This window comes from Pan paniscus, chromosome 6, assembly GCF_029289425.2.
Source record: "Pan paniscus chromosome 6, NHGRI_mPanPan1-v2.0_pri, whole genome shotgun sequence".
NCBI lineage: Eukaryota > Metazoa > Chordata > Mammalia > Primates > Hominidae > Pan > Pan paniscus.
The window spans coordinates 179,023,791-179,051,160 of NC_073255.2; the positions used below are offsets into that span (position 1 = coordinate 179,023,791).

The window sequence follows — 27,370 nt, forward strand, 5'->3', positions numbered from 1 at the left end:
AAACCACCTCCAGGGCCAGGTATGGGCCAAGAGAGGTTTACAGGGCTCTCTGATTCAAGTCCCTTCTTTTTCATACATCTTCTTAAGAAAGCTGGGGCATCAGCCTTCTCAGAGAGTGGATCCATTACCTCACACCCAGCCTTGAAGCAAGACTGTCAGAAAATATGTGGCCCCACCAGGGATTCTAATGCTTTAAAGGATGATTTGCATAGCTTGTCACAGAAGAATCTTTATGGAATATGTGCAGTGCCCAGGCCTGCAGTGTCAAGATCTGGGTCATGAGAAGGGACACAGATTAAGGATTTGGGGGGCCAGTGCGGGGAGGAGTTTCTGTGTTTGATGATAAGGGAGGGCTGAGGAGAGAGCGGCCTGGGTATGTACAGGAAGAGACAGCATCAGACTCCAGTCTGCAGCATGGCCAGGAGCCAGGAGAGTGTGCGCTGCACCAGCAGGACGGCCGCCAGGGGGAGATGCCTCAGGGTGGCCCTGCTAGAGCCTGAGAGGGCTACAGGTGCAGCTCTGAAGCCTGCAGAGGTCTTGTCCTGGGCCTCCACTTTGCCTCCGGAGGACTCCAAGCAGGGACCCCGGGGAGTAGGGATGATGTCTGGAATCCAGCCTGTTGTGTTTTCCACCACCTCCTGCAAGGGAGGGCAAAAAACAAGGTAAAGGTAAAGGTAAAGGATCTCCCTTTTCTTTCCTGAGATCATCCCCAGTCCTCACAGAGCTCACAGGCTAACCATGAGGCTCTGACCATATCTGCAACCCAGGGCAGCAGCAACCCACCTTTCCGCTTTCTCAGCACCCCATTCCCTGACCCAGCGTTTCTACCATTGCCATTCACGTCCCTCATTCTTCTCTTTTCCTGCTTCCACTCAGCACCACCCCCGACCCCTCCATCTCTAACTCTAGAGGGTGGTCTCTCCTGGGACACTCACATCAATGGTCTTTATTATCACTGTCTGCTGGGCCTCCTTGCAGGCTTTCTCAGCTTTCTTAATGCTCTCCGGGGTCCACTCGACATTGTTCATGGCCATCATTCCCTCCATGGAGCTGCCGTGGGTGGTAGGATCAGGGCAGGGGGAGCAGATTATGGTTGACTTAGAGCTTCGGCAAAACATGTACACTCATTTTTGTTAGAATCAATTCCATGTCAGCAAAAGCCATAAGTAGTGTCTTACAAAACAAACAGACAATTATAGTGAGTTTGAAAAGAGAAATATCAGAACTCAGAGATGAGAATTTTAAAACGTGAAAAAGGGGATCTTCTGACTCTTTAGGAAGTGGTTCTTCATCTGGAGGGCATGGAGTGAGACAGGTTCCCTGAAGTCACTTTATCAACCTTCTTGGAGGCAATTTCATTGCCCTGAAATTGTATGTGAAATAGGGTGTATTTGCATAGATGTGCATTTTTTTCATGCAAAAACATTTTATAGTTCTCATGAGAACCTCGGAGGGGATCCTTACCCCAAAATAATGAAGGTTCATGACTTGAAAGTAAACACAGTCTTTGGCTGAGTCAAGTAGTGTATGTGAAAAAAGGCAGACAAAGAATTTGTAAATAAAGGATCTCACTTCTAGGGTTCAGTTTTATCTGTTCCTCTGAATGACCTTGCTGATATGGGAAAAGAAGTCCCACAAAAATTCCCGTCTTGTGCCAGAGCTTTCAGAGTTAGATCCTGATGGGAACAGGAGTGAGGGCGGCAGGAGCTGGTCAGGCAGCCCCCGAAGGAATCCTGGCGAACCAGCCTAGGAGGTAGTGGGTAGGGCTTCCTTTCTTCCTCCCCCAGTCCTCCCCAAGGTCCCTTCCACACACACGAGTTCCGGTATTTCAGGATGACTCACTCTGATGCCTCCTCCCCCAGCTCGTGGGCCACGTAGATAATGTCAGGGTACCCCATGCAGCTGGAGATGTTATTTCGGGGATAGTAGAAGAGGAAGATGAGGCACATCTCATTAATGGTGCTGGGGCCTCCCTGGAGGAAATAGACAAAGATGGAGAGACAAAGATACAAAGGCATGCAGAGAGAGGAGGACAAAGCAAACAGAAAATAGTGAAGTGGTTATCTTACCAGTGATGCCATTCTCCTTTTCCCTTAAGGTAGAGCCAGCTCACTGCCCTATTTGCTGCTCTATTTTCATTGGTGGACAATTATTGATGTTATTCCAAAAAGCATTCCATATATCTGCCCTGTCCTCAGCTTCACTGCCACTATCCTGATTTGGGCTAGATTATCTGCCTCTCAACTATTGTCAGTCACTCATCTGTTCTAATTGCAGTCTGACCTCTGTAGAGCTGCCAGACAAGTTGTTTACAATTCATCTTGCATCCTGCCATTTGCCTGTTCTGAAACCTCCAGTGGCTTCCAGTAGTCCATTAAACAATAGTCAGTCATCACTAAACCAATTATTTGATTCTAATAAATTCCAACCCTTCATTCCATTTACTTACCTGGCAAATATTTATAGAGTTAGCCCTGCTGTCCTGGAGATATAGGTAGGTCAGGATCACCCCGGCTTCAAGGACTGTTTCCAACTTTATCTACCTCATCCTCATTCCATTCCTTTAGATATCTTTTGCCATTTTTTAACTTCCAACCAAACTTCTTCATGTGCACCCCACGCTCTCCTTATATATGGCTTTCTCAGTTTTTTCCTTCTCCAGAATTCCCCATCTCTATGTGTCTAAAGAAGGACTCATTCACCTACGTCACATGTTCAGTTCACTGTAGTAGGATCTCATGATTCTTTCCTGTGAATTTCCCTAGTGGGTTATTCCCATTCTTCTTGTATGGTATATATCACTTACTAACTTGTAATATAATCATTTGTAGGGCGGTATTTTTTCCTCAGTTGCCTGCAACACCTTTTGAATCCCACAAGCACTGAACCACTCCTGATGCACAAAACGGGGGATTTTCTTGTGATCACAGAAACAATAGCCAACTTTAGTTGAGAATCTACTACAAGTCAGGCAATGATCTAGGTGTTTTGCATGTGTTAACCAACTCCCACAACAATCTTATGAGGTAGAAAGTAGTATTAATCTTATGTGAATTGGGAAACTGAGATACAAAAAAGTCAAATAACTTGTCTAAAGTTAGAAATGTACTAAATGATTGTGCTGATATTCAAACCCAGGCAATGAGGCCCCAGAATCTCTGCTCTTAGTCGCTATAGCATACTATATTTCCATGGTCTTGATGGGTTATTGGCAGATAATGTGAGAAATCTCTGTTCCTATCTTAGATGCATGGGGTGTGAGAACATGAAAAGCCCCGTGTGGATGTGTGATGCCATTGGAGGAAGGAGGGGGCTTCAGTGAAATCACAGGGGTCACTGGGTAGCCAAAGCCATGAGTGGGCTCTCCACAGGGGCTATGGTCATGGTGACCATGGTGGGGTGAGAGGTCACTTACAAATGTCATGGAGTCACGGTCCAGTGTCTGGTAGTGACATTCTACCAGCAATTCATCTCCCTGTTCAGAGTGAAACATGAAGGCTGAGAGTAAGACACAGAGGGACTGGTACAGCTTGAGAACTTTCTTGGTTGTCAGTAATGAGGTATGATGCTGCTGCCCCCAACTCTGCCTGGCCTCCCTCAGACTCTCACCGGCTTGATCTCCACTCGAGAGGGCAAATCTCGAGTCTCCTGCAGGTTGAAGTCATAGGAATCGTCTTTACAGATTTTTCGAAGTTGTGTTCCATTCCTAGAGGAAGAGAAGGCGGGAATTCAGAAATAAAGAGAAGATGAAATAGAGAGGGGTCTGCCAATAAAGATGTAGCATGTGGGTGGGGTCATTCTGTGAGTAGATTATCCACAAAAATAAACAAAAAACTTCCTCTTCCACAGTCTTATTTCAGTTATTTCTACTCTAAAGATAGTTCTACCTCTTCCTTATTCTCAACTGGACATAATCGTATGCTACAGAATAAATCACTATTCTTAAAATTCATTCCCACCTGCAGAAGGGAAAGCTTCAAGGTCTTCCCTCACCTGTACTGCACTGCTTGCAGAGCCCGTCCAGCCAAGTGGGTGTGCAGCAGGTAGCCATACACCTGTATGTCAGGCATAGGAGCTCCATTCATCTGTAACAGGGAAGAGGTGCACCCGATTTGTGAAGGACTGTGTTCTTGACCTGCTGCTTGATTTTCCTCCCTTGATATTTGACACCTTCCTCTGATGACTGACATTTGTCACTGTAATTCTTATTGAACCTTTCTGACCCTTCTTCTGCACTCCCCTTGTTCTCAAAGCCCTGACTCCTTCCCTTCCTTGCAAAAGTCATGTTAGTGAATTTCCTGAGCACCAGGCTGTAATTATTCTCCAAGTCTGGGGTTCAGGCTGTGTGGGCTTGTGGATCTGACCAGATCTGGGATGGGGGGCAAGGAGAGTGTGTTTCCTCCTCAGGAAGGGTGCGCCTCCCAGCTCCACCTCCTCAAACTTCTCCGTCCTACACAGCCCATAGGACATGAAGGACTCAGCGCCCGGGGGGATGAAGTGGATGGGAAACGTGAAGAAGCCCAGCTGGAGGACACCCATGTCGTATTTGCGCAGCTGAGAAGTGTAGTACACGCGAATCCCCGAGGAATCATATACACCTGGTGCAGAGAGGAACAGTCAATCACAGGAGGCAGGAGAGTGAGTCACAATGTGGAGAGAAAGAGGCTCAGGAAAGCTGGGGTGGGGCTTTGACCACAGGGAGTCAGCACACATCCCACAATGTGTTCCCAATACCGAAAAAAACAGCCAGCCCCACCAGCTTCCCTTCCTTAAATCCTCTGAATGCTCACCAGGAAGGTTGTTAAAATTGCTGTAATGAATCTCCAGTCGGATCCACTGAGGGTCCAAGGGGGTCCCAATAGAGACGCCTACGTCATCTGGAAACTGGTAGCTCTGTTGGAAGGAGGTAGATTTGGCAGCAAGAAGGGCTGGGAACCAGCCATAGGGATTCAGGGCTCCTGGCCTTGTTTTCTAATTGTCATCCCAGACTTCCCCTATCCCCTGGTCTTCTACCAGCCCAGTGATCTCATCACCCAACCACATGCACCCGCTTAGCCATGTGTTTACCCCATCATGGGACTCACTGTGCCCCCGACAGCCCAGCCCACGATGACCTGTGAGCAAAGGGAGAAGGCAGGGTCGGCCCCATAGCAGTCGCTGATGCCTGTGGGGAGAACGCTAGCATTGCCACAGGCGTACACCAGGATGTGATGCACCGTTGTCTCATTGTGGTAGACCAACTTAGGCTCAAACTGGGCAGAAAAGGAGAGCAGAGCATAATCAAGACCTTCTACATCAAATCCATATTATCTTCCTTCCTGTCAAAACTATACCCATTTCCCTCTTCTCTCTGTTTCTCTCCCTTTTTCTCTGTTTTTGTTCCCCAAGCTACCATTTTCCCACCCACTCGGTTTGACTCTCCTCTCAACTCCCCCCTCCTTTAAGCCCCTTCTGAAGAGCAGACATATGAAATCTAGCCAGGGACATTCTGCCTTCCCTTAGTAACCTCCTCAGTTCACTGTATCTGAGCATGTAGCCATGCCTTTTCAAATTATCTGTCTGAAGAAAAAAAGTCTCCACATTTGCCACTTATTGTGAGATCATACCTTTATTTATTTGATGAAAATTGAAATCACTCAAATATGAAATTGGGTTACCAAGTTTGAGTTCATTCTAGCTAGACTTCACCAACCTCCTGACAGCCCCTGGCCATATCCTCTCCCTGCCTTTACCTCCTCTTGGGCTAAGAGAGCACAATTCTGGGGCCAGGTTGAGGCTCATACTTTGTTCTTTGCAAACAATTATTAATTCTTAACCTTCATCAACATGTCTGTTGCATTGCGGGGCTTAAATAAAATAACGCTGGGAGTTACATTTCTCGGCTCAGGAAATGATGTAGCCGCAACCTCCACCAAGCCCTGCCTGTCCCCCTGTTCTTGCAACTACTTCCTTCTTGCTTCCTCCAAGAAATTTTCCAGACCTCATTCTCCAGGGTTGACCACAACCCCTGCTCTGCTCCAGCACCCTTCCCTGCCTTGACAATGTCCCCCATCTGGTCCACCATACCTTGTAAATGTGATGCTTCTCGCTCACAATAGGGAGAGGAAGAAAGGTGCAGGCATACGTGGTGTCATCCTCTGGAATGAGGAACTGTGGAAGGGTGCACAGAAGCTGAGCCAGATGACAGTGAGGCTCTGAAGAAGTAGGGCAAGGGCCAGGCCAGGGAAGGGGGTTCACATTAGGGTCAGATTGGCAGTCCTTAGGAGACAGAGAAGAGTCAGAGTAATCTCCACCCAAGGGATGTACTGAATACTGGAGGCAAGAGAAGGGATCTGGGTTGAGTGGGGTGAGGAGAAGGGAGCTGGAGGCTGCTGGGTGGGATGAAGGTGTCTTACATCAGTGATCTCCAAGTCATGGATGATGGTGTCCTCAGGGACATCCAGATCGTCAGGGTGGACGACTTGTAGCAGAAAGATGGACTTGACAAAAGTACGCTCCCGATCCAGCTTCAGAGTGTCATCCAGGCCATAGGCGGCCAGCACCCTCACGGTGTCGCTCTGTGGGGTGCCATGAGCATTGAGGAGCTGCCACCCCTGAGCAGCACTCTGCATATCCCTGCACCCAAGGACCTACACAAGGCACTTGCTCATGTCTACATGGTGGAATGGAAGGAGCTTCACACTGGGAGTGAGAACTAGTTAAGTTCTATTTCTGTCTCCGAGGCTCACTTGCTGGTGATCTTGAGCAAGTCACACTCCCCCTCGCATGCCCTCTCTAAGCTTGTGTCCACAACTGTAAAATGAAAGGACTGAATTAAACTCTTATATCCTAACACTCTAAAGGTCAGCAAAACTGGGCAGAATTCTTCAAAAGGAGAACCCTGGGGCAGGTGGGCAGGAGGTGAATCAGTGGGAGGTCACCCTGCGTAAGGTTTGTGGATTTCAGCAGGTGGCACAATTGGAGCATTACCTGGGAAGGCTGAGAGGAATAGAAGTCCTGGGAATGATGACTAGCTGCCTGACTGGGGGCAACTACCTCTCCAGAAGGAAAACCTGCTTGTGATTAAATGCTTTTCTCTGCTCGCTATTTTACCGTAATATCCAGGTCATGAGGGTCGCAGGAGCGGAAGGGCCTGGAAAAGCGCATGGTGGTGTAGACAGCATCTTCCGTCAGCCCCAGCAGCTCAGCATCCTGGCTCCCATCCTCCTTCAGAGTGTCTTCGTCCACCAAGTGCTGATCCTTGGGTCCAGTGAAGGTCAAGAAGTAAGAACTAGGAGCTTCAAATGTCATGCTTTGGAGCAGTAGCTGTCCCTTTAGCTCCCCTAGGATACTAGAGTAGCAGAGCCCAGGTGTTCTTTATTATGTAATTTTCTCCTTGGGCAAAGCATGGCATGAAGAACATGGCAGAGCACACTTTTATGGATAATGGAGTTTCACCACCTGTCCTTGCTTTACTTCTCCCATTTCAAATCTCATCTCCATAAAGTCTAATATTCCTGCATCCCTAATACTTGAAGTCTCACATATTATCTGAAGTATGTATGACATTCATTCTCTCATGTGGCTCTTCATGTAACTATTTCTCAGACAGCTTTGAATTTTCCCCAGTGACCTGCATTTAGTGGGCTTTAGCAAGTAAGTGGTGCAAGACTATCTCACAATCTAATGGTTTCATTCTCTCAGCAGTCTTAGAGACTTGCAGTCTGGAAGACATAGATTTCAAACTCTACAATGGACCATTTCTGGAGGGACACACCAGCATTCAGCTGGCATTCTGGGAGTGTGTTTAGGTATCCTTAGGGAATGTGAATCCTTTCTGGACAGAAACCATCCTCAACCCAACGAAGACCCTCATCCTTGAAAGCAAGTCACCCTCACACTTACCGAGAAATAGACATTGCCATTAGGCAAGACTCCTCCAACAACCAGATCACTTCCCACGTTGGTGTAGCGATTTGTGACACCGAAGCCCACCCAGCCAGCTGTACGGACCTGGAGCTCAAAACTGATGATTTCAGCCTCAAGGTCAAAGTCCCAACGCAGGAAAATGACATTAGAAGGATCTAGGAACCTGGAATAGCGCAGGCGAGATGTGGGGCCAAGGCGGTTGCTTTGTAAGGGGGCTCCCAGGGCCAAAAGTGGAAAAAGCCTGAAGAGAAGGTCATGGGCCATGGCTCCTGGGACCTGGAGCATCTCCCTTGCAGATGAACATTCGAGAGCTTCAGAGTTTTATGTTCTACCTGGGCCAGGCACCATGCCATGGGGGAGGGCCAGGCTGGGGCACTTCTGATCTGATTATCCTCCGGGTTCAGAGCGATGCCCCTTACATAACTCTGGAGGTGAGAGGTGCCCGGAGAGGATACAGGGCAGGTTGCTTTCACTCTGAAGCAGGGGCCTGGCAGAAAATTCTTAGGATTGAATCATTTAGACTTTCCACCCTGACCCCATGCCAGCGTCCTGCCAGTGGGGACCCTGCAGAATCAAGAAAGTTTAGTTTCTTTTTCTCCCCCTCCCTTCCTGCCCACCTCTTCCGTCTTTTATCCTGGGATGTCTTTACAGGACATTCTGCCTCTGGACTATGCCCCCACCCCACTTTTTGTGGGCATTTCCCATTTTGTCTATGTATAGAACTTCGGTACTAGCAAGGATGTGGGACTGCTTGTAAACCTAGTCTTTCAATTTCCCAGTGCAGTGCAGGAAGGAGGGAAGTAGCTGGCAGGGACCGGAGGGAAGGCTGCGATTTCCATCTGCTAGAGGAGCCTTTGCTACTAATCCCTAGAAGGACACTGAGAGGAGGGATAATCAGCTTCTCAGATGGTTGAGTCGGGCAGCTTTGGTTTTCTGCACACTCCTGGGGAGGAGCAGGAAGAGGGAGGAGGTGAGGGGAAGAAGATGAGAAATAAACATGAGTTTGCCTTTGGGATGCTTTGTGCTTTCCCTTCCGGCCATCAATTTCCTTTCAGAGAAATTAATTTAATGGCTGCATGGCAGGCTGAGCTTGCCCGATTGAGCACATTAGTATTATGCAAACAATGGAAGCAACACAGAAGGAAGGTTAGAATATTAGAACACCAGAATAGAAAAGAACTTTAGAGCCACTTAGTTTTCCAAAAATTTCAATCTACTTAATTTCTAGATGATGAAACGGGAGCTCCAAAGGGTAACAAGAGTGGTGCTTGATGCCCCGTTGAGTCAATGGTGGGTCATGGTCCCTGACCATAATTTCCTTAGGTCACAGACACCCTACAGGTACCAGACCCCTGCCATGCATTTCCACATGGCTTGTCCTGGTGGAAGAATTTAGTGACATTTGTTGGCTGCTTCTTAGGGAAGAAACTAAAGTCTGACTCTAACTCCACGGTATTTTCCCCCGGTGACTGACACAGCTGACCTAGAGCTAGAAGTCACCTCATCTGACCCCTGGTTGCTGGCTCTCCATTTGACAATGGAGAGGACATGGCCCCTGAGGGCCTCTCCCACACAGACTGGGCCTCACCTCTCCACAGAGGAATTCAGCTCAGGAGTAGATGTACAGATGCCGGCACCATCTGCTTACAGCTTCTCATTGCAGGCATAGTCTTTTTTTTTTTTTTGGCTACTGAGCTCATCAAAGCTGGTGATGACCCAGCTAAGGTTGTTTGCTGCTGCTGTGAGCACTTGAGTAGTAATTGGGGTGTGGTGAGGGAGAAAACAAATGCCTCAAGGGGGCAGCCACAGCCCCTAACTCTAGGCCTGACAGAGAAGGCAGGGAGCTCGGCAGCCATCTGGAAGCAAGAGGCTTATCTTGGCCCAGGACCAGAGCTGAGCCAAGAGAAGAGGAGAGGTCGGAGCCTGGGAGGCACTGACCTTGAGGAGCAGTAACACCAGAGAGAGAGAGATAACAGGTGCGTGGAGACATTCTGATCCCAATCTCACTTAAGGATTAAGGGAGGGGGCAGTAGGGAGACAGGATAGCCAGTCTTGTAAATTGAGACGGGCCCAGGATCCCTTATCCTGCAATCTGTCCTGCTGGACAGAGCACTGTCCTCAGCACAGAGGCAAGGTCCTCAATAAAGAGCTGGGAGCAGTGACTGCAGACTCAGAGGGTCTCTTCTCCTGGATCCTTATCTGGCTTCCACCCCAGGAAGCCAGGCCATTGCTACACCTGTGTGGGGCTCTCTAGGGAGATGGGGCTGGGACTGGCCCTGCTTCCCTTCTGCATTTATCAAGTGCCTGTGACAGGGAAGACATCACAAGAGGGTCACCGACCTGAGGGCAGTGCAGTCCCAGGTCTTGAAATAGTGAAGTTCAGTTTCTAAACCCCTCTGTGCCTCCTTCTTGCTCTCTGTAAAATGCTGCGGTTGGAGAGATGGTGGATACAGGGCCTTTTAAGTTGAATTTCCCAGATGATTGGTTTCCAAGCTTTCTGAAAAATGAGGCCCCTTATCAATGTTGAAAAATAGGTAAATCTCATTCTTTTTTATGACTGAACTTAAAGAATGTGATTGGATTGTTTGTAACCCAAAGTATAAAGGCTTTTTTTTTTTTTTTCTGAGACAAGGTCTCACTCTGTCACCTAGGCTGGATTGCAGTGGCATAATCACAGCTCACTGCAGCCTTGACCTCCCAGGCTCAGGCGACCTTCCTGCCTCAGCCTCCTGAATAGCTGGGATTATAGGTGTGCACCACTATGCCCAGTTAATTTTTGTATTTTTTGTAGAGACGGGGCTTCATCATGTTGCCCAAATGCTTGATGTGCTTATTTCACACTGCATGCCTGTATCAAAACATCTCATGTACCCCATACATGTATATACCTACTATGTACGCATAAAAATTTTTTAAAAGAATTTTTAAAATTAAAAAAATTCTGAGAATTTAAGCTTTTAATCTCAGTTGAGTACTAAGTGAATGGTAATTAAAGACTAAAATTACTACCAGTTGTCATATTTTAATTGAATTTAAAATTTACCATTGCAATCATAGAAGTCAACTCTTATTGAAAGCTTAGTCTGTGCCAAGCTCTATTCTAAAATGTATTGACCCTAAATACATTTAGATAATGTGTACATTATCTAAAATGTAATAAAAAAATAATAATTTTTGTTATTATTTCCATCCTATGGATGAAGCTGCTGAAACCCAAGTTCCCACTACTGGGTGGTGGCAACACTATGAGCTGTTGGGAAAATATAACTAAATCTATTATTAAGTTTAAGTAAAATAATTGAATATTATATAATTATATGAATTAATCAAATATAATTAAATATATTTCATACATAAATATTATTAGAAATAATTCAAGGAGAAAAAAAATCCCCCAACCCAGAAAACCTCTCTACAAAGGTAAATGAGAACAAAAGTACTTTTAAAATCTTTTTTTTTTTTTTTTTTTGAGATGGAGTCTTGCTTGTTGCCCAGGCTGGAGTGCAGTGGTGTGATCTCAACTCACTGCAAAGTCCACCTCCCGGGTTCAGACGATTCTCCTCTCTCAGCCTCCCAAGTAGCTGGGATTACAATTGCCCACCATCACGCGTGGCTAATTTTTGTACTTTTAGTAGAGATGGGGTTTTACCATATTGATCAGGCTGTTCTCAAACTCCTTACCTTAGGTGATCCACTCACATCGGCCTCCCAAAGTGCTGGGATTACAGGCGTGAGCCACCGCACCTGGCCTCATTTTTTTTTTTTCTAACAAAGAGCATCCTGAAATATTGAGCTGCAAACATAGGTAAGAAAGCTGGAAACTTGCATGGGGAGATGCCTGCAGCTACACCAAAAGAAAAGGTGTACCTGGGGGCCAGGCATGTCCACCATAGAAGCTTCATCTTCCCTTTTTTGTTACCACATGTACAGTAAGAAAGAAATGGGCAACATGGTGCAGCTCAGGCCAGAGGGAGTAGCTATTTGTCCTCATTCAAAATAACATATTCTGAATTTGGATTTTCTTTCCCCTGTCACCGTTACTGTCCTAGCATCACATTCCTTGGATTCTCTGAATGCCTTATTGCATTCCACACAAAAATGATGTATTCTCCAACCAAGGAGGTCACCTCACAGTGCTAGTGGAGTCTTATGGATAGTGCTAATGCTCATGGAATCCAGTGGCCTTGCCATGTTTCACCACCTAGGATCAGCTGGCCTTATACAATATCACTATGACCTATTGAAATCTTAGGACCAGCTCAAGTTGGGAGACATCTTTAGAGGCTACGGCGCTCCTCTGAAAAATGGTCTCCAAACCATTTTCCTCCCCAAACTAAAATTTCAGTTAATAAAATATGTGAAAATGAAGCTGTCACAGTTGCACTTAATAATTCGCACTCCCAATTTAGCTTCTCAATACTGCAAGCTAGGCGTTACTGATTTAGGGGTTTTAGAGCCCTGGATAGATGAAGTTTTCCTACTAGAACTTCTGCTTCCTGAGGGGGTTCTCTTCTTCCCTAGCTGGGCTGAAAGACTCCAGTAGTCCACTTGTAGCAGCCACAGGCTGAACTCTCTAAAATCTGTTCTTGTTTTTGTTTTTTTAAATACTCAGTCAACTGGCCAAAAAAACACCTCCCCACTTAAAACTATCATCAATTAAAACTCTCAGGGGGTAACAGACTGCAGGGTGAAGTGAAGAGAGAAGGAAGGAAGAGAGGAAAATACTGTAGAGTGAGAAAGTGGAGTTCCTGGGCAACTAGCTTTATATAAAAGGCAAGTATGTACTAGGAAAATCTGTCATTGATTTCCCGTTTATCTGCTGTGCCATAAACCTCAGTTAACTTTTATAGTAACTCCTCATGTCTCCAGTAAACACTCAGAATCCTGCAACATGAATGACCAGAATCCACTGATGGCATTGAGAGTTGCATGGGCAAGGAGAAGCTAAGGGTAACACCTCCCTCTCACCTTTGCACTCCCCTCCCCTCTCACCTTTGCCCTTCTATTTAGATCCCTCTTTATTAGACTTCCTTTTTTCAATCAGCATAGCAATGTGCCAAAATCACACATTGTCTAATTTGGTGCATGTAGTAAAGGGTTTTGTACCCCAAATGGCTGTGGAGTGGCCTTTATTTTATGTCAGTTACCAATTCGTTAGAGAGAACATAATTCCCACTTCATAAACTTCAATTATCTGAGGAATTTTGGGTTTTCCATCCTTATCTAGAAGGCAAGAAGGGTTGTTATGAATAATCACAGTGAAGATATGTACAAGTAAAACTGCTCAAGCACCCACTCTGTTTAGCAGAATTGAGACAGGTATGCATGGGGCAATGTGAGGAGTTAATTTATATTTAATTCTAAAGGTGAACGATGGGGACAAGCTGTGTCATATGGTCCACAACTGCCACAGCTCAGTTATTTTGGATTACGTTTTCAATCCAGGGTATATAGTAAAAAATTTTGGCATAGATGCCAACATCGGCTCTCAAAACACATCCATCCGCAAAAGACAGGATTCCTTGAAGCATCCCATTGCAGATTGCTGGGGCAGCAGAAACTTCCTGCCAGGAAAACAATAATAACAACAACAAAAAAGCAGGTTATCTTTCTGGCAAGACAGAAGGAAGAAAATGGGAAAATTAATGCATGGAGAGTATTTTACCTTGCAGGGCTGCCTCCTTCCTGGCACAATGCCCACACACAGCATATTTTCCGTGATGTTGTAGGTTTTATAGGCATCACGACACTGAGGCTTGGAGATTACAGAGATGTTCACAGTTTGCAGTGAATCGGGCTCTTTGTCTAAAGAAAAGACAGAAGTCAAACTTCCTTCAGAGTTTTGTTAGGTATTAAACCTTCTTTTAAAACACTTTTCTTCTTCTACCATCAGAAATTAAAAGAGATCAAACATTCAGAGAAGTCAGAACTGTGGCAGTTAGGACAACGAGGGTACAGGAGATGATCAGATTAACAATTTCTTATGATGCAAAGTCGGTGACCTTATAAAAGTCATCAAATTCTTGGGAGTTACATGTACATGTGAGACACTCCAGGAATGAAATGAAACACTTTGTTTTAAGCTTTTCTGGAAATTTGGCTGGGCACAGTGGCTCACGCCTGTAATCCCAGCACTTTGGGAGGCCAGGATGGGTGGATCACCTGAGGTCAGGAGTTCGAGACCAGCTTGGCCAACATGGTGAAACCCTGTCTCTACTAAAAATAGAAAAATTAGCTGGGTGTGGTGATGAGTGCCTGTAATGCCAGCTACTTGGGAGGCAGGAGAATTGCTTGAACTCAAGAAGCGGAGGTTGCTATGAGCCGAGACTGCGCCACTGCCCTCCAGCCTGGGTGACAAGAGTGAGACTCCATCTCAAAAAAACCCAAAAACTTTTCTGGAAATTTAAACATTCAAAGGGTTTCCTTTGAGATGTAATTTTTAGAGTTTGAATGAATTTACAGATATCTGGCCTACTTTCTCAATTGTCAGGTCAAAACAAAACCGAGTATCTACACAAAAAAGTCACTGAAAAAGCAGTTTTCTTAAACATATAAAGCTAGTAAATGGTAAAGCTAGGATTTAAAACTGGGTTTCCTGGTTCCTAAAGTTCTTTTCTTTGTATCAGTAGTCCACAAATACTGTGAATTGTGCACACTTGTAACAAAATTTGTCCAATCTGAAACAAAATGAGAAAAACAACAAAGTAGTATGAACACATGTGGCACGTGTTCTTTCCACGGACGTTTCTTTGGGAAGAAGTACTGTATTTTAAGATTTTGGTTTTTTTAATAATGGAAGAGTATGTTTAATGTTTTTATTTGAAAATAATGTATTAGTTCTTGAAAAGAAAATGTATGAGATCCTTCACTTTATTTTCCAAGCAATAATTTCATGGCTAAACATTTCTTTTGGGAATACTTCTGTAGGAAATGCTTACTTAACTACTTGATGACCCAGATCAAAATAAGATGCATTTTTTTTGAAGTCATATCTCGTTTTGAACCTTATGCCATAACCCAGATGAATCAAACATACTGCTCACAGAAGGACATTTGGCTCTTTCCAAAAATCAAATTGACTCTCAGAGGACAGATAATTTCTACTTATTGATATATTCAAGAAAATGTGCTCTAAATCTGAAGGTATTTACTAAGGATTAGTTTTAAAAGGCTTGAATCATGGCAACAATGATAGAGTAAGTGTACACCTGCCCGTTGGTTTCTGTAAAAAGAAAGTAGTGATGGATAGATGAATGTAATCTGACAGGTTTGTTTCAAATAAACCTCCTTTTCATACTATGGTATCTAGTGTATGATGTATATTATACATACTCAAACTTACTCATGAGTAAAGTTGCATTAATAATTCTTCACAAGGGATTATATCATTGTTCTATTTTGCTAATAGGTAATCAACTCCCCTTCACCACTACTCTCAACTCTCGTAATTAGCAACTATAGACAGTTAATTAGGGTTTGCATAAAAATTTGGAGATGGAGTAATGGGCAGATGGAGACGCAACTTAGAAAACAGAAAGTTGCCTTAAGTTGTGGGTGTTTTATGGAATATGAAATATGAGGCATAGAACAAAGTTTAGATAGACTATCTAGTTCAGGAGTTTCAAATTATGTATAGAAAACTTCCATTGATAAAAATAATGGTAGCCCTTTGTCAATTTTCTGAAGAAATGAGTGAATGCTTAGAATGTTACCAGTTTAAAATGTTTATTTCAGAAGTTCTTTTTAAAACTTTAACTCTGTATCTTTATTAAAATCTTACATAAGGAAGTTCTATTGCATTTAGTAGAATATTATATATTTATCTTACATTGAATACACTGATATTTATTTCATGACTTTTCAAGGCTTCAAGTTGCTTTATTGCCTGAAATGGTTTGAAAATATACAACATAGTAATCTGCTTTATTTTAGAGTTAAGGAAATTGAGGCTCCAAGGTAAAATGACCTGCTGTCACATAGAAAATTAGGATTGGAATACAAATGTTTTCTTTCCACTAAAACCACTTCTATCATATATGAAAGAGAAAATGATAGAAAGATACAGAGGGTGAATAAAAAAACCCCAAAAACCTTGAAGCACTCCTTCAGTGAGGTACAGAGAAAAGCAAAGGGGAGAAAGAGGTTAGAAGAAAGTTTCACTAGGCCGAATTGAAGAAGCCAAGAGTCGCGAAGGTGTAGAAGCATGTCTAATTCTGAGAGAAGAACATTGTCTTGAACTCACAGATATCACACACATTGTAGCTCCAGGTAGAGACAGAGCACATGGTATTTTCAGAGATAGTTTGGTAGGGCAGGTTGGCTAATTTCACATAGTCATTGAGTTCAGCCTCTGTTTTCAGCTTGATTAGCATGATGTCATGATCAATAGAAGTGACTGAGAAGTGTGGATGATGAATCATCTTCTCATAGCCAATCACTTGCAGATGCTTTTCATTAGAGTCTGCTGGGATTGTAACCCCCAATATCACCCGAAGCTTTCTGGAACAATATAGACGTTTATGAGAGGACTTAACAGAGATGGCTTCTCCATCATTATGAGCCTCTATTATCCCTCCCCACAGACCTTTTTCTGTACCCTCGTATGTCTCCCAAAGGCCTTTCTAATCCCATTTAATTGGGAGATGGTCTCAGACAGGGGTGAGAGTCTGTGCCCAACCTGAGAACCCAAAGAATGGAGTGCCTTTGAAGGCTTATCACTCACGGTAAATTGCAGTGTGCAGCTGTGATCACCCAAAGCGGGTGGATCAGGACTCCAGCGCAGGGCAAGTAGTCAGATTTCAAATAGACCAAGTAAGGGGGAGTGGAGCTGACTGTGTAATCTGGATTAAAGGCCAAAGCAACTGGAAAGAGAAGCATAGACAAGAAATTCCAAGATTTCTCAGTCATCACCAGAAAATCTTCAGGAAACTAATTTAATAGGCTCCGAGTTCCCCTATCCTTTTCTCTAGCAACTTTATCTGTAAAATGACTTACTTTGTTCTAAAACACGAAGAAAATGACAAATGGTAGAAACATATCTCTTTTGAAAAATAAAAAGTGTTTGGCTTTTTCACTGTCAATAAAATCTTTCAAATTAAATGTTCAACTTTCTTAAATACCTTCCACAATTTAGTGGGTTGTATGCTAAATCAACGAATTTTTTTCACTATTTTTACCAAATTTAGAATGCTTCAATAAGTCTTAAGGCATTCTTATTTAGAATGCTTTAATAAGTCTTATCTCTTTTTCCCAACAACAACTCAAGACAGAATTATATAAGTATCATGACAAGAACAGACCAAATGCTAAGAGTCTGAGGAGGGGAAAAATAATGTATTGTTTTACCAAATATACATTGAGCACCTAGTATATGTCAAGCTCTGTTTTAGGGGCTTGGGCTATATAGTGAGCAAAGTAGATATTCCTGCTCTCATATATTACAATTAATGAAGATATTCAGTAATAATAAACATAACACACAAATAAACTATGTAGGATGTTAAATGGTGATTAGTCCTATGGAAAAACACAAAAGTAAACTATATATGATGTTAAATGGTGATTAGTGCTATGGAAATAAAAGTAGGACAGGGAAAGAGAGAAAGGTATTACCAATTGTGTGTTGGGGGAGAAGGAGGGGTTTCAGGCAGTATTTGTTTGTTGTTTGTTTGAGACAGGATCTCACTCTGTTGCTCAGATTGGAGTGCAGTGGCAAGATCAGGCTTACTGCAGCCTCAACCTCCTGGGCTCAAGCAACCCTCCTGAGTAGCTTGGACTACAGGTGTGTGCCACCATATCTGGTTAATTTTTAAATTTTTAAATTTTTTTAATAGAGATGGAGTCTTGCTATGTTGCCCAGGCTGGTCTCAAACTCGGGCTCAAGTGATCCTCCCACCTCAGCTTCCCAAAGTGCTGGGATTATAGGCATGAGCCATTACTCCAGTCTCAGGTAATATTAAACCAGTCATCGGAGTAGAACTTCATGGGCAATGTTGAACAATAACATGAAAACAGGGGAAGTTGCTAGTCAAATATCTGGGTGAAGGGACTCCAGGCAGAGGAAACAGCTGCAGCATGGGTCCTGAGGCTTGTGTCAGTTACATCACAGAGGCCATGGCTGCTGACCCAGAGTGAATGAAGGGGAGCAGAGGAGGAAAGGGGCTCAAAGAAGAATGGAGGGTTTTGTAGACCATCGTAAGAACTCGGCCTTGTTTCCTGAGTACAAATGGAACCACTCAAGGATTTGTGCAAAGGAGTGATGACAGTCTCCTCATGGAGAACCTGTAGAGTGTAGAAGTATAGAGGTAGAGGGGTCTGTTAGGAGAATAATTTGCTAATCCAGGCAAGAGGTGGTGGCTTAGATCATTGTGAGCAGTGGAGATGGTGAGATGTGATTGAATTTAAGATACATTTAGAAGATAAAGCCAGCATTTTTCTAAGAGATCAAACGTGGGGTATGAGAGAAAGAGAGGATTTATGAATAAACCTGGGTTTATGCCTGAGTAACTGGAACTGTGCCAGGAGATATCTGATTCTTCAATGTTCTGCTGTGCCCTCTGTGGTGCAGAACATCAATCCTGTTGCAGACAGGTCCAGAGTCAGGTCTTAGGAGTGGGTCTGGTATTTGAGTGACAATGTCCACGCCTCCCCCAAAAGCACACAAACAATCCTCCTGCGGCAGGCAGGCAGGCACTATCACAGGAGGAAACTTGATGGGAACGGGGCAGTGGAGAGGGACAGAGGACCATCCTACACTTGAATTCTGGAATGACGCCTCTCGCTGTTACCCATCTTTCATGCTTTTCCCAGGATTTCTCTTTGGTGAGTAAAGAGACAAATATGCACACACTCACCAGTCAGATTCAAGAGAGCCCAGAGGAGGATAAACTTCATGATGATGTTGAAAGCCCAGTTTAGCTCCAGTCTCTGGAAAACTGGGAAGAGAGAGAGAAAATGACTAAATGAAACAAAGCAAGATTGTAGAATTGGAAAAATATATCATCTGAATTATTTTAGTAGCAGGATTCAGTTTTAGAAATGGTGTCCATTACTCAGAGGAGGGTGTAGCGTCATCTGTCAGAGAGACAAGAATAGAGTCAAGTGATTGGTCCCCAATACAGTTGAAAATGGTTCTGGAACTCAGAGTTCTGCCCTCTGTCTTCAGGGAAGAAAGTACCAAAGCTAAGATGAGTTGAAGTTCATGATATCTCTACAGACGCCTCCTGTCTGGTCTCCTTTTTGCCAGTCTTGGTAGGCAGGTTCCCCTCTAAACTATGTGTGGGCTGCTGCCCCTCCTGTCTGTGTGATGCTATCCCCCACTGTGTGATGCTATTTTTCTCCAGTGGACATAATGTAGCCCTCTGGAGCTGACATTGCTTCCTCTGCCTGACATTAAACTCCTCTTTGAAATACATTAACCTTTTCCTTCATGTCACTGTTTATCCATTTATTCTGTGAACCAACCTGCTAATTATTTATCTTATGTATCTGACTTGTGCTAGGATCTGTGCTTGCTGTTGGGGTTGCCTCAACTGAAGGACTTCTTTCCTACCTTCCAAGAGCTTACAGACTAGTGGGAATGATACTTAAGTTGATGGTTATGAAACAAAGTATTCAGGGCTAAAAATTGAGATACACCACAGACTAGATAAAAATATTTGCAAAACACATATCTGCTAAATAATTCATGTATAAGGAAATATTAAAATTCGACATTAAGAAAACAAACAACACAACCTAAAAGTGGGCCAAAGATCCTTACCAAATGTTTTAGTCTGCTTGGACTGCCATAAAAAAAACCACAGTCTAGGTGTCTTACACGACAGACACTTACTTTCTTATAGTTCTGAAGGTCAGAAGTCCATGATCAAGGTGTTGTCAAATTCAGTTTCTGGTGAGGCCTCTCTCCCTGGCTTGTGGATGATCACCTTCTTACTGCTTCCTCACATGGCCTTTCCTCTGTGCACACAGAGATAAAGAGGGAAAGAAAGCTCTCTGGTGACTCTTTTTATATGGACATAAATCCTATTGGATCAGGGCCCCACCCTTCTAACCTAATTTGGCCTTAATTGCTTCCTTTTAGGCCCTATCTTCAATACAGTTGCATTGAGGTTTAGGCCTTCAAACAGATATATTTTGCAGTGATGGGGAAGATAACACGAGAGAATATATACAGATGGTAAATGGCATATGAAAAAATTCTTAACATAATATGTCATTAGGGAATTACAACAACAATGGGATACCACTACATACCCTGTGGAAGGGCTAAAATCCAAACACTGACAACAACAGATGCTAGTGAGGATATGAAGTATCAAGAACTGATGCTGGTGAGAATTTATTGCTGATGAGAGTGCAAAATAGTACAGTCACTTTAGAAAATAGCTTGGAAGTTTCTTATTAAGCTCAACATAACCTTACTATATGATACAGCAATTACACTTCTTGATACACCAAAAGATTTGAAAACTTGTGCTCACAAAAATCCTACACATAAATGTTTATAGCAGCTTTGTTCAAAGTTGCCAAATCTTGGAAGCAACCAACATGTCCTTCAATAGATAAATGGATAAACAAAGTGTGATTCATCCATATAATGAAATGTTATTCAGAGATTTTATGATTTAAAAAACTTAACTCTCAAGCCATGAAAAGACATGGAGTAAACTTATATGCATATTCCTAAGTGAAAAGAGCTAGCCTGAAAAGATTATATACCATATAATTCCAATTATATGACATTCTGGGAAAGGCAAAGCTATGGAGACATATGTATGTGCAAGAACTTTTTTCCTATAATGACTTCTTTTCCTCTGGATAGATTCCAAGTAGTGGGATTGCTGGATCAAATGGTAGATCTACTTTCAGTTCTTTAAGGAATCTCCACACTGTTTTCTATAGTGGTTGTACTAGTTTACAATCCCACCAACAGTGTAAAAGTGTTCCCTTTTCACCACATCCATCCCAACATCTATTTTTTTTTAATTTTTTGATTATGGCCATTCTTGCAGGAGTAAGGTGGTATCACATTGTGGTTTTGATTTTTTTTCATATGTTTTTTGGCCAGTTGTAAGTATTTTTTTAAGAATTATCTATTCATGTCCTTAGCCCACTTTTTGATGGGATTGTTTGTTTTTTTCTTGCTGATTTGTTTGAGTACCTTGTAGATTCTGAATGTTAGCCCTTTGTCAGCTATACAGATTGCAAAGATTTTCTCAGGGTTGTCTGTTTACTCTGCAGATTATTTCTTTTGCTGTGCAGAAGCTTTTTCATTTAATTAAGTACCATCTATTTATCTTTTTGTTGCATTTGCTTTTGGGTTCTTGGTCATAAAGTCTTTGTCTAAGCCAATGTCTAGAAGGGTTTTTCCTATGTTATCTTCTAGAAATTGCATGGATTCAGGTCTCAGTCTTTGGTCTATCTTGAGTTGATTTTTGTGTAGAGAGATGAAACCAGTTTCATTCTTCTACATGTGGTTTACCAATTATCACAGCACCATTGTTGAATTGGCTGTCCTTTCCCCACTTTATGTTTTTGTTTACTTTGTTGAAGATCAGTTGATTATAAGTATTTGGCTTTATTTCTGGATTCTCTATTCTGTTCCGTTGGGCTATGTGCCTATTTTTATACCAGGACCATTCTGTTTTGGTGACTATGGCCTTATAGTATAGTTTGAAGTCAGGTAATGTGATGCCTCCAGATTTATTCTTTTTGCTTAGTCTTCCTTTGGCTATGTGGGCTCTTTTTTGGTTCCACATGAATTTTAGGATTATTTTTCTAGTTCTGTGAAGAATGATGATGGTATTTTGGTGGGAATTGAATTGAATTTGTAGATTGCTTTTAGCAGTATGATCATTTTCACAATATTTATTCTACCCATCCATGGGCATGGAATGTGTTTTCATTTGTTTGTGTCTTCTATGATTTCTCAGCAGTGTTTTGTAGTTTTCTCTGTAGAGGTGTTTCACCTCCTTGATTAACTATATTCCTTTTTTTGTGTGGTTATTGTAAAAGGGATTGAGCTCTTGATTTGATTCTCAGCTCGGTTGCTGTTGGTGCATAGCAGTGCTACTTATTTGTGTACATTAGTTTTGTGTCCTGAAACTTTGCTGAATTCATATTCCAGTTCTAGGAGCTTTTTGGATGAGTCTTTAGGGTTTTATAGGTATACGATCATGTCATCAGCAAGCAATGAGAGTTTGACCTTCTCATTACTAATTTGGGTGCCATTCATTTCTTTCTCTTGTCTGATTGCTCTGGCTAGGACTTTCAGTACTATGTTGAATAGAAGTGATCAAAGTGGGCATCCTTGTCTTGTTCCAGTTCTTAGAAGGAATGCTTTCAACTTTTCCCCATTCAGTATAATGTTGGCTGTGGGTTTGTTATAGATGGCTTTTATTACCTTAGGATATGTCCCTTCTATGCCACATTTTGCCGATTTTGCTAAGGGTGTTTATCATAAAGAGATGTTGGATTTTTTCAAATGCTTTTTCTGCATCTACTGAGATAATCATATGATTTTTGTTTTAATTCTTTTTATATAGTATATCACATTTGTTGACTTGCAGATGTTAAACAATCCCTGCATCCTTAGTATGAAACCCACTTGATCATGGTGGATTACCTTTTTGATATGCTGTTGGATTCTGTTAGCTAGTATTTTGTTGAAGATTTTTGCATCCATATTCATCAGGGATATTGGCCTGTAGTTTTCTTTTTTGTTATGTCCTTTCCTGGTTTTGATATTAGGATGATACTGCCTTCATAGAATGACTTAGGGAGGATTCCCTTTTTGGAATAGTGTCAATATCTTTTGGAATAATGTCAGCAGGATTGGTACCAATTCTTCTTTGAATGTCTGATAGAATTCAGCTGTGAATCTGTCTGATGCTGGACTTTTTTTTATTGGCAACTTTTTAATTACCATTTCAATCTTGCTGCTTGTTATAGGTCTGTACAGAGTTTCTATTTCTTCCTGGTTTAATCTGGGAGGGTTGTATATTTCCAGGAATTTATCCATCTCCTCTAGATTTTCTAGCTTATGCATGTGAAGGTGTTCATTGTAGCCTTGAATGATCTTTTGTATTTCTGTGGTATCGGTTGTAATGTCTCCCATTTCATTTCTGGTTGAGCTTATCTGATTCTTCCCTTTTCTTTTCTTGGTTAAGCTCATTAATGGTCTATCAATTCTATTTATCTTTTCAAGGAACTAGGTTTTTGTTTCATGTATGTTTTGTATTTTCTTTTGTTGTTATTTCCATTTCATTTAGTTTTGCTCTAATCTTGATTATTTCTTTTCTTCTTCTAGGTTTGGGTTTTGTTGGTTCTTGTTTCTCTAGTTCCTTGAGGTGTAACCTTAGATTGTCTATTTGTGCAATTTCACACTTTTTGATGTAGACATTTAATTCTGTGAGCTTTCCTCTTAGCACCTCTTTTGCTGTATCCCAGAGGTTTTGATAGGTTTTGTGACTATTATTGTTCAGTTCAAAGAATTTTTACATTTTCTTCTTGATTTCATTGTTCCTGCAGTAGTTCTTGGAGAAAAAGTTGACGATGTGGGTATCCACATGCTGCTCTGTCCCTCCAAGTGGGAGCTGCAACCTAGTCCTGCTCCTATCCACCAATTTTCTCTTGAACTCCTCCTAAATGTGTATTTTTATTAAGCCATTAAATTTGTGATGTTTTTACACAGCAATAGAAAACTAATACAAATGCATACTGGATGCTGGCATCATATTCGATAATGATGATTCCATGGCAAGGGAGGTAAGAAGCTTGCTCTCATACATCATAATGCTTAATGAGGGGGAGACAGATGTAACAAGAACAATCATCGTGAATGTCAGAGGAAAAGGGAGGTAGAGAAGCATGTCGCAGGACTCTAATATAAGGTCAGAAGAAGACCTTCTTTGGGAAGTGAAGTTTGAAACTTGAAGGATGAGTAGAAGTTAGCCAAATGAAGAGATGGGGAAGAAAGCTCCAGGTGGATGAACCAGAGCTCCAAGGAGAACACGGAATGTAAAAAAGAGAATGAAGAGAGAGACAAGCAAGGAGACACAGATAGGAGAATCATATGAAACAGACTTTGCAGGATTTGTCGAGTAAGAACTGCCTGCAAAGGAGATAGAGGAGGCAATCAGAGAGTAGGTCAAAGAAACATGTCCTCGGGTTCTGTATTTTAGATGAGTGAGGCTTTATTTTCCTTAAATGATAACAGGAAGAAGGTGATAGATAGGGAAAATTGGAGATAATCAATAAAGCAAGTCCATGAGGAAGTCAGACAAGATGGGGTCCATTTCACAGGTAGAGATAGAGGCTGTAAATAGTAAGGTCTTGCTTCCACTATAGCAGGAAGAATGAAAAAGAAAAAAGGTGGGGGAAAGCAAGTATATTTGCAGGTTTAGTGGTGGCAATTTCAGGGAGGTATCTTCTGCTGGTTTCAGTTTTTCTCTACTCCCACACTAAAGGTCATCTGCTAAAAGTGAGCATTAAAAGTTTGAGGAGAGAGGAGAGGGTTTGAAATTGCTACTGCGGAGAATTATACAAACAATTTATTGGAGAAGACAGGATTGCCAATAAGTGCTAAAGATGTAATTCAAGGGTTACAAGAAGTAATTAGTTGAGCTCTATAATCCTAAGCGAATTAACACGGCAACAGAAAACCAAATATCGCATGTTCTCACTTATAAGTGGGAGCTAAATATTGAGCACACATGGACATAAACATGAGAACAATAGACACTGCAGATTACTAGAAGTTGGAGGGAGGGAGAGGGGCACGGTTTGAAAAACTACCTACCAGGTACTATGCTTACTACCTGAGTGATGGGATCCATACCCCAAACCTCAGCATAACACAATATACCCACGTAACATACCTACGCGTGTCCCCCCGCGTCTAAAATAAAAGTTGAAATTTAAAAAAAACTCTGGCACAAATACAGACATGATTCATTAAGGGTGCTTTGGGCAGTGAGTCAGAGACAGGAAACTGGGGAAAATGTGAGAGAAGACTGGCAAACTGAGGACGTGTCATTTGGATGGGGCCAGAAATTACAGAAAAAAATAATCATATAGTGAATGAAATGGCTTTAGTATCTAGATTTTAGAACAAAGAAAATTTCTGTGAATGGACCAGAACAAGCTACTGGTCTTAGATGCACCTAAGCTCTCTGGTTTTGGTTTTTGTTGTTGTTGTTTTAGACACAGGGTCTTGCTCTGTCACTCAGGCCGGAATTCAGTGGCACAATAATAGCTCATTGCAGCCGTGGCCTCCTCCCCTGTCAGCCTCCCATGTAGTTAGGAGGTTTTTTTTTATTACTATTCTATGTAGAGACAAAGGTTTCTCTGTGTTACCAAGGCTGGTCCTAAATTCCTGGTCTCAAACAATCCTCCCACCTCAGCCTCCAAAAGTGCTGGGATTGTAGACCTGAGTCACCGCATGTGGGTTTTGTTTTGTTTTGTTTTAGGAGAAGAGAAAACAGATTCAGGCATCCAGGTTCAGGGTCCAAAAACCAACTCACCTCTGCAGACTTTATAGATGCCCTAGATTCACTGCGCCCCTCAAGGGAAGAAACCTCAAACCTCTTTACGCCTCCCACAGGGGGTTTCTCCTGTGGTGTGGTTCTCTGTTCCCATCTTCACTGGCCTCCTCTGCCCATCTTTTCTTTTTTAACATAAGATCCCTATGTCATATTGACCCTTTTCTCTCTGTTGCTCTTTGGTCTCTCATATGTCACTCAAACCCCTAACTTTGGGGGGCCACTCAGAATCCCCTTAACTCTGTCTCTGTTTTTAGATGATTTGGTCAGTGGCTATGGGATGCTGCACATCTCCCCAACATATGCCAGTGTGAGAGAAGGGCTGAGCACCCATCACAGCTCTTCTCCATAGCAGAGAGCCCTCCCAAACCCCGCAGCTCCCACCCACCAATGTAGGACTCCTGTTTGTTAGTCACTCTTCAGGCAGCATCTGGATTTCAGATCACTGTCTCCAACTGCCTGCTGGAAATAACCACCTCTACATCCTTAAAGGATCTCAATATAGCAGGCCACCTGTCTCCTCATGCAGGACCATGCTCTTGATACCTTGCACACAAATGCACTTGTTATCCTCATATTATCTTTGAGAATCACCATCTTACCTGTTGTCCAAGTCAAAAACTTGGGAGAGTTATCCCTGACATCTCCCTTGCCTTTCTTCTTACAGTAAGTATGTCCAAATCTTACAGATGTTACTTCCTTAGTATCTCTCAAATCAGAAATTGGTTGGTGTTTTGTTTACTGTAAAAGCTTCAATGACACCCCCTCTAATGCCTACGAGGTAAAAATCTAAGTTCCTTTATAGAGCAGGTCAGGCCCTTCATCTCTCAACATTTGCCTGCCTATAATAGAATAATATTTTATCACATTATTCTTCCTTTTCTACAATTTGTTTTCTACCTTCAAGGTTTGCTTATTTACATATATTTTCCAGCCTATACCACACTTTCATATGCTTTTTTGCCTTTTAATAAACTATGTGCTCAGTTTTACAATATCCTCCCCTAATTTGTCTGCCTCTCTGGTGTTACTTCTCCTGGCACTACCACTCAGAATGTTTTATTTTATGTTTTCATGGAGCTTACTGCTCATCTCTATTATAGCAGTTATCAAAAGGTATTATAATTAGCTAACTGATGGCCAAGGTCATGTCATAGTCACTCAGGCATCCTTAGCAAAGGCAGTGCCTTCTAAACAGCTAGTGGTTAATTTTTGAATGAATACATGAATGAACAAACACAAGGTGAAGAGGTTGCTAAATTTCTCATTATCCTCAAAGTTTACATGACAAAGACAGCAGGAGTCATGGCACAGGTTCTCAGCTACTCTTTTTTTTTTTTTTAATCAGATGTTTCCTCTTTGGATTTTGTTCCAAAATAACAAAGATGAAGAGAGTTGTAGATCCAGTGTAGAACTTATGAAGAGGTGGTACTGAGGGGATATGGGAACAGAGGCGCCTCAGTGGGTATCCATAATTTTCAAGATCCATCTTGCATAGCGATGAACACCTGTGAAGAATCCTTCACTTCCTAGGGTGACACTTCCTTCTGCCCAAGACAAGATTCCATGCAACCTCCCATTGCAGATGGCTGGGGCAGCCGAAACTTCCTTATAGAGAGAAGGAACAGAAGGTCAATGTGTCCTTGTCCTTATGGAACAAGAGTAAATGCCAGCTGGGTGCAGTGGCTCATGCCTGTAATCCCAGTACTTTGGGAGGCAGAGGTGGGTGGATCACAAGGTCAGGAGATCAAGACCATGCTGGCTAAATGGTGAAACCCTGTCTCTACTAAAATACAAAAATTAGCCAGTCGTGATGGTGCGTGCCTGTAATCCCAGCTACTCAGCAGGCTGAGAATCGCTTGAACCTGGGAGACGGAGGTTGCAGTGAGCCAAGATCGTGCCACTGCACTCCAGGCTGG

General features: G+C 42.6%; 2 protein-coding genes across 2 annotated transcripts; both read right to left on the reverse strand.

Annotated features, from left to right (window-relative positions):
- Positions 1–395: 395 nt before the first annotated feature.
- On the reverse strand, positions 396–8,172 carry LOC100991710 (putative DBH-like monooxygenase protein 2). The gene is made up of 13 exons (XM_003812421.3): positions 7,885–8,172; positions 7,093–7,239; positions 6,396–6,557; positions 6,067–6,150; positions 5,085–5,252; positions 4,791–4,893; positions 4,432–4,598; positions 3,994–4,085; positions 3,610–3,706; positions 3,416–3,475; positions 1,843–1,973; positions 936–1,050; positions 396–638 (listed from the first exon to the last, which is right to left on the reverse strand). The coding sequence occupies exons 1-13, from the start codon at positions 8,170–8,172 to the stop codon at positions 396–398; spliced, it is 1,857 nt and encodes a 618-aa protein (XP_003812469.1).
- Positions 8,173–11,304: 3,132 nt separating this feature from the next.
- Positions 11,305–19,157, reverse strand: PRSS58 (serine protease 58). The gene is made up of 6 exons (XM_008964817.3): positions 18,960–19,157; positions 18,762–18,842; positions 16,631–16,769; positions 16,151–16,407; positions 13,574–13,713; positions 11,305–13,472 (listed from the first exon to the last, which is right to left on the reverse strand). Exons 1-6 carry the CDS (start codon positions 18,979–18,981, stop codon positions 13,323–13,325), a joined length of 789 nt encoding a protein of 262 aa, XP_008963065.1. The 5' UTR covers positions 18,982–19,157; the 3' UTR covers positions 11,305–13,322.
- Positions 19,158–27,370: the final 8,213 nt, after the last annotated feature.